Source organism: Suillus subaureus (genome assembly GCF_016647635.1).
Source record: "Suillus subaureus strain MN1 chromosome Unknown BJ212scaffold_619, whole genome shotgun sequence".
Lineage (NCBI taxonomy): Eukaryota > Fungi > Basidiomycota > Agaricomycetes > Boletales > Suillaceae > Suillus > Suillus subaureus.
In genome coordinates, this window is record NW_024539175.1 from 1 (window position 1) to 8,126 (window position 8,126).

Below are 8,126 nucleotides of genomic sequence, written 5' to 3' on the forward strand. Positions count from 1 at the left end.
ATCGTATCGAATGACTCTTCGATTGGCATCAAAGAGAGTGGTGGTTGCTAAAAAAAAAGACTTTCTGTGCGAGTGAGGAACGCGAGGCACGACGAACTTGACGTCGTGGTAGGGAGAGAAGTGGATGAAGTTAGGAAACGAATAGCGCCACCGCTCAGCGCTCAGCAGCTAGACGCCTCTAAACACATGGTGCCGGGATATTCCGGCAGGCTTCACCCAGCATCTGCACATACGCATAGTCTACATAGCCTAGAGCTTTGCCGGTGTATCGCTTCACTGGATCATGTTCTTGCTCAGAGAGAACCTATGAACCCATGGTAAATGTAAAATTGTAAATGGATCTTGGGCAGCTTGATAGCTGGCGATTGCCACTGTCATCTACATTGTCCTGCGCGCGGAGTCAAATGCGGAGCTAAATTTTGGTTCTGACTGTTCTGAAATCACGGAGTGATATCAAACACAGTGACATATGTCACGTGACAACTTAGCATAAAATGTCTTTCAAATGCTGCTATTGGAACCTTGACATATCCCCCACATGGTAAGCATATATGGTTGACATAAGAGTTGTTTCTCCATTTTAATATCTGCTCCAACATGGCATTGATTGAGACCCCCAACACAACAGAAGATGTACAGGAGATCATCTTGCATTGAGGGATGTCAGGGTGCAAACAGGTGTTTATGGCTACACATGGCTGCATCAAGTGATGACTACCAAAGGGAAGACCTTTTGGTGCATTGCCTGTACTGCGGATGATCCTTATGAAGGCTTGCCAACCAACTCACCACCAGAGACAAGATATTTGGCTTTGAAGGAGTTGCTGAATAAGGATGGACCACCTCAAGCATTGGTACTGAGGTTCTTGATGTACCCTGTCAGTGACCTGTTTATATCACATTGGAGGTAGCTGATGCCCCTGCCATAGTAGTGAGCAAAGAATCATAAAAAGGAGACATGTAACAACACAACATGATGGGGTGGACAATATGCCAATGGTTATTTGTGCTTATGTATGTTGTAGAAGTATTACTAGCTCAATTGAATGCCTCTGAAACAATATTTTTAACTGGCTGTGCAGCTCTCTCGCTTGAGTTACAAGGGCCACCAAGTTACTTACTCCGGTGTGACTGACAGTCTGGCCTCACATTGGCTGGCTGTGCACAAACTTTCTTCTCAACATTCATCCCATCCCATCCTATCCCTCTCCCACCTGCCAGGGTCTTTTGTGCCAGTCATGTCCTTCTCTTCCCAAGTACTGTAATAAAACTCCGACAAAATTAAGCTGAGCAACTTACACAGGGGCCAGGACCTACTAGGCATATACAGAGGTCACTGAGTCATATAATGCATAACCAGTTACATTCCCTATCGTCGATGGACACTCAAGGTCTCTTTAGACATGGCCTATCATTATAATAACAAGAAGTCACCCAGTCTCTTATTTGTACAACCCTTAAATTGAATAAATTGTTACTGCCTTGTACGGCTTACAAACCCTGATAGAAGCATGAGATTGCTAATTGCCTTTTACATCCTCCTGCTTCATATCTGAAACTGACAGCCCTCTTGCACAATCTTGCACCTTTTTTGCATTCCATCATGCCTTATACCATCTAGCTTGCCATCCTGCATTGTCATCAATTTTACTCTTACTTTTATCTGCCCTCCACTCTACCACTTCGCCAGCATCCATCATGCATCATGACTCCCTTTGCCTTGTCACCTCTTTTATGTTCAGAACCTGCCCCTTGTATATCTGTATCTCAACTTACATTCACACTTTATGCCTGTGCTATATAGTCTATAGCTGAGTGTATTCTAGCAGCTACTGTGCAGTGCAACTTGATGTACCCATTATTGTAATCAAATGAGAATGCATAGCATATGTGCCACCAGAACACACAGATGTCACAAGAGTTGTAGCAGCACTGATGTATTGAACATCATCCAAACGAGGGTCTATCAAGAAGATACAAATATAACAAGGCTTGCAGGAGTATGTATAAAACCTTGTGGCATGCATGGACTTGTGTCATCACAGCAGCTCACAAGTCTGTCAGCTGTTTATTGGGAATGTAGCAATTGTATACCTTGTACTGGTCTGTTATGTGGTTTGCATTTTTTTGGTTTTTTGCTGATGAAAGACAGGAGTTTTGATGGTTGTGGTGAGGATCAGATATCAAGTCCTTCCACAAGGTTTGTTAAAAATTCAAGGTTGTGACAGTCATGACAGGCTGTGCATCATATTGGTCTGTGATATTATATGTGGTATGCACATACATAACAGCCCATCATTTGGTATATTGCATCAGACATCACAGGTAATATGTAGATGCCAACAGATATCTGAGGGGAATTCAGTTGGCAAGCATAAGCACTTTGAAATTCTCATAGACCCATTCCATATGTTGATACCCTTTCTCAAGGGAGTCCATGATCAGTAGTGAGTAGGAGGTTTCTGCTGCAGAACCCCAAACAGAAACTAGCAAGGTAACTGTTTGAACATATTTCCACCACTTCAAGCTTGGCTGTAGGGTTTGTGAATCAATGAAAAATCTTAAATCAGTACTAGCCACACACCATTTAAAGACATGAGAATGATTATCCACATCTCCATGTCTATCATTGTATGAGATATGGTCCACCATTGTGACCTCCTAGTCATCAGATTCTAGCACAGGTCCTTAGTCATCAGGCTCCTATTCAGCACAATCACAAACTTTGCCTAGAAAAAATAGACTCACTTTGATTGACCAGTACCTGTTTTGCTGCCTCTACAAAATACATTGTACAAGTGCTATGTTGATACCATTGAGTGATATCATTAGATTTTGGGTGGGCAGAATGTTGTTGTTGAACCCCAGTGATGCTTGGTTTGACTTGGGCTGAGCAGTGCATCCCAGTTTGAGTTTGAAACCAATTTTGCCTTTGATCATAAACAGAAAATCAGACTTAAGCTAGGTGGCAATTTCAGAGCTGACCTCTGCATTAGCTAGTCAGATGCCATGATGCCCACATGCATACATGACCAGAGTGTGCTACATCCAATGCATCAATGAGAAATCAGCTACAGCCTTTACAGTGATGACTGTGCATGCAGTGGTAAGGCCCAATGAACAGTGATAGTAGTTGAATGTTACCACTGATTGCTGCATGCACTGACATAGTTGGAACCTTCACACAACCTTTGCAACCATGCCTCTAGTATTGTGAAGAAAGTCAAATGTCCAATGAAAATTGTCACATAAAGGTTGTACATGTGTTTTGTGTGATTTGACAAGTTGGGGACTTGTGGCAGTGATTGATCATTGGCATATTGAGCATGGACACTTGGCAAACATTTCATGATATTAGGAATTTGATGAACAGAGCTGGATTTGCAATTGCTGTGCCATCATGAGCAACAGAGGAAAAGTCTTCATCTTGACAGAGTATATTGCCTTACAGTTTGATGCTGATTTCTGACAATAAGGACAGAATTGACATTGTGAGCAGTGAGGAGTGTGAGTGCATGTGCTGGCATCCATCCTGAAGTGTAAGCTGCCCTTTGAGGTTGCTTTTGTTGGATATCAAGGTCATAGACTGCAACTCAATGTTCAATGCTCATTCATTCTTTACTTACTGTATATGGTATTCTGATTACTCCCAAAACACTCACTTGGACAATGGTCATTGCCACTTTCCCTCAGTCTTCTATCCAAGACTGAAGGTATGTCTATTCATCCATAGTTGTCCCACTTGTATTGATTTAGTATTATAGACTAGTCATACCTGTATCACTGCATGAAACTGCAGATTGTTGTGGCAGGGGATGAGGTGGGAATCAGCAGATTCAGATGAAGTTTTGCTGCAATCACATGAAAATTCCCTAGCCATGTAGGACAGGTATTTTGTCAGCTTTGAGGGATCACTTGGTTTGAATGTACTCACAAGATACTTATCCATGGTTGAAGTTGACATTAGGGAAGAACTGGTTGATGTCACATGTTGGTGTCAGTACTTGATTCACGATTTATTGGTCATTGGCTTCAAGCTTCTAAGCTTCATTGAACATAAATGTTAACTGTTACTGAAACGATACCAACTCTGTAGTTGTGCAATTCCTACTCACTTCAAAGAAGCAATATTTTTAGTCCAGCATCACAGTACCATGTCATGAGACACTCTTCCAGTATTCTCACTCCAATTAGGTGGACATGTTTTGAGGCAAGTGGGTGGTATGGGAGGTCTCATATCCAATGACATTTCTAATGACAGATCATGCAGGACCATTGGATGATATAAGAGCCTGGACAGCTGTGTTTATTTCTCAGTTTATTTCGCAGTTTATTTATTTCATAACAATATGTACAAACAACTGTGACAAGGTTGGCATATCACACACTGTATGACATCACACCAAGGCTGAAATGTCTCCAGCTAATGAAATTCCCTACCATACATCAGTACTCACTGGACATGCATGGGTGCAAGAACTCATCAATGGACACCCTGACTGGATCAAAACTGAGCTCAGAATGAGGAAACACATCTTCCATGTGCTTGTACATGAGCTTCGGACCTGCAGGCTATGTAACTCAAAATATATTCTGCTTGATGAGCAAGTCACTATATTTCTCTATACATGCATGACAGGGCTTTCAAGCTGTCATGTCACAGAATGTTTTCAGCACTCCCACACAATGACACAGAAGTATGTCCATACTATTGCAAGATATTCACTGTCTCACATGCTGCATCAGATATTTCAAGAAGGTTCTGCTCACTCTGTCTTTGGCTCCCTTCTACAACAAATTCATCTATCTACTGCAGGAGGACGCACCTATTCCACCAGAAATATCTGGGAACCCAAAATTCTTTCTGCACTTTGAAGGGGCACTTGGAGCCATGGACAGTACACACATTGTGTGTTGTCCATCCACAGCAGAAAGGCAGCTGTCTCAAAACTGAAAAGGTTTTGTCAGCTGAAATTGTCTTGCATGCTGTTCATTTGATCTTCAGTCCTGGTATGTGCTCAGCAGTTGGGATGAATCAACCTTGGACTCAACTCTATATAATAATGCCCATCTCACTGACCTATACATTCTGCAAGGAAGATACTACCTTGTGGATGCTGGGTTCAGAATATGCTACTCACTTCTCATTCCATACCAAAGTGTTCGGTACCACTTGGCTGAGTGGGGTTGAGCTACAGTTTGGTGAGTGATATTTCACTCGAACTATTGATTTTCTCATGGATGGCAGGCCAAAGGATTTGAAAGAAATATGCAACCTTTGGCATGCTCAGGCTCGAAATGTGATCAAGTGAATATTTGGCATTCTCAAGAGGTGGTTCATGATACTCATACATCCACTGGAATATAACATGTCAACACAAGCCTGAATTCCCCAGCACTTTGCACCATTCACAATTTCATCCGAATTTTTGATCCAAAGGAAATAGAAGAATTCACCATCAAGGATCTCATGGACCTTGATCCAGGTGAGCCAAGGGGCAATCTTGCTGAAGGACTGGCGGGCTGTACTGAAAGGCAAAAGGCAACAGAGGACAGAGATTGTATTGCAGATGCTATGTGGAGGGACTATCATAGAGTGTGTTGTGCTCATCAGGACACAACAAGATGAGTACACAATGCCTATACTACCTAGATATTCTACTTGTTGATATATTTGATCTTGTGATCAACAAAAGACCTCCTTGGCCCTTCATTGGACATGACCATATATGTGCCAGCAGCACTGACATCCACCTGAAAGGCTTTGATAAGTGTGGCCATGCTATCATCATTGAGTTTCTAGAAGTTGAGCACACTGCATTGCTGCCTGCTTGCACTGAGGTGATAAGGCAATAGCTGAATTTTCCAATTGTGTTGCTACACAAAAGACATCAGTGAACTCTGAAAATTGATCATTTATTGCATAGAGTGCATTGGCTGATCCGCTGGCATGCTGACATTTCAATTGTGGACCAGAAGGACAAGACTCGGAAGGGGTAAGAGACAGAGTCAAAGACATGGCCACAAATTTTCATTTTGAAAGAGGAGGAGGTGTTGCTTCCCAAGGAATGATATCTTCTTCATTGTCATCCAGCCCAGTTGAATCTCTCTCCAAAATCCTCTCAACATCTCCTTCAACCACTAAGTCCCCCAGGTCTCCCATCACAGGTGCTGCAGGCTCATTCTCAACAACATCAACACCCGGGCCTTTGCTGCTGATGTCGTGAGAATTGCCTTGTGATTGGAAGGTTTCCTGGCCTGCATGAAAGGCATTAGTGCCATGTGAGATCTGTGTGCACAAAAGATCATCCATCTCCTTGAAGTGTTTCCAGCCTTTGTTGTGAAAGGGCTTCATATTGGGATGTGCATTTGAAAATGCAGTCCAACATGTGGCATCAGCTGGGCTAATATTTGCGCCAAGTTCATCATCCCACAAAAAGCCTGATTACGATTTGATATCAATGATAGTGGTATGCTTTTTCTTGCACTGCAGTAGTCAGATATTTAATCAATTTGAAAAATAATGATGCATGTACCATGATCCATTTGTTCTTGCATGACAGCCCATCCCTTTTTTTTTTGCTTCAGAATAGTCCTTTGGGGTCAGAGACCCTATGTTGGACATTTGTCTCATCATTAGCTTTTTCTTTCATTTTGGTTGGCTCAGTCTTTGAGTGCGTACTCCATCCCATCTGAGGTCTCTGGGTCTATTGAATGAATGAAGCTAACTCATACTCCACCACTCTAGGTGGCAAGTACAAATGGAATGCTGTGAAATGAAGGATGTGTTAGTAGAGATGATAGTGTGAAATCAACAGGACTTGGCCGATGCTTTTCAGTGCCTTGTTATCAGCTATTGTCATTGATGGTATCCTTCTCTGTTGGCATTGTTTTCCTTTGATATTGTCAGTGATGGTGGGGATGTCTATTCTTTTGTCAGGGAGTGAATAAGTATGGGTATGGGGAGCAAGGTTGGTATGTGCAATCTGTACAAATTTACTGTAGTAACAGCCCATCCCTTTTGACTCCAGCTATGTGGTCCTCCTTCGGAATACCATCTGGGGGCTCCAACAAATGAGCCACTGCAGCAGCAAAGGTTGCCTTTTGAAGTTGGTACCATCTCCACCTTCAGCGCAATGGAGTGTGAGATATTGGATGAAGTGGGAGGTCTCTTCATCAGTCCAGTGAGTAGTAGTTGAGCCTGCACTAGTACCAGCATTCACAGATGCTGTACTCTTCCATTTTGCCATGACTTGGCAGTATGGATGCTGATTGAGTCACACATGAGTCACAACTTGTCACTCGTTGCCACGCCACAATAGAAATAAACTGCGAATAAACTGAGAAATAACACAGCTGTCCAGGCTCTAAGGTGGTTTATTAGGCCTACCTCTGATCAGGCTTTCCAGGAATTCCAAATCAAGAGTGGACTATGTGTTAGGGGGGCTGGTAACCTACAGAAGAGAAATGAACAGACTTAGTACTAGTAGTGGACTTTCAGTGACATGCAAGAAACATGCCCATTGATTGGAAAATAAAGGGGAATCGTTGATTAGCACATTGCGATTTTTAGCTCAAGGGTGCGCATTACGAGATGTCATACAAAAATTGACCAAGACAAATTGAAATAAATTGTCTAGCAGGGATCCGGCCGCATAATTGCTTTTCATGACAGTACTGGGTGCGAACGATCCATGAGGCACGTCAGCAATTGAGTTTGGATAAGAGCTGGGCAGGACAGCGAATAAGAAGTCACTCTTCAAGCCAGCTAGGCACACGGCTTGGCGGAGGAGTGGTAATATGATGTCAAAAGTTCCAATAGTTGCTTAGGACAACCATACGTACTGGAACAATGTCCATAACTGTAGCCATAACACAAAGACAATATGCTGGGAACAATAATAGCACTAGAGTTGTGGTCGTAACCCAACGACAATGTACAACCACAAGTGGAAGAGACGGGACCAAAAGCTTGATGATGATCGTGCATCGAGAAAGGAACAAAATTTAGAAGCGCACCCCACTTTAAGGCCAGGAACGAGAGTATGGCGCCAGGCGGCTGCGTGAGCAATCGAGAGATCATCTCGTACGATACATTTAATTTCCGCGACTTGTTCCGCGAACTT

The 8,126-nt window shown here is 42.8% G+C and overlaps 1 protein-coding gene across 1 annotated transcript; it reads right to left on the reverse strand.

The window, feature by feature from the left end:
• Nucleotides 1-7,518: 7,518 nt before the first annotated feature.
• BJ212DRAFT_943857 (uncharacterized protein) lies at nucleotides 7,519-8,126 on the reverse strand. The gene has a single exon (XM_041344409.1). It carries the CDS (start codon nucleotides 8,081-8,083, stop codon nucleotides 7,769-7,771), a length of 315 nt encoding a protein of 104 aa, XP_041184782.1. The 5' UTR covers nucleotides 8,084-8,126; the 3' UTR covers nucleotides 7,519-7,768.

Coding starts and splice junctions, on each gene's coding strand:
- BJ212DRAFT_943857 (XM_041344409.1), bottom strand. CDS start 8,083: ATGATCTCTCGATTGCTCACGCAGCCGCCTGGCGCCATACTCTCGTTC.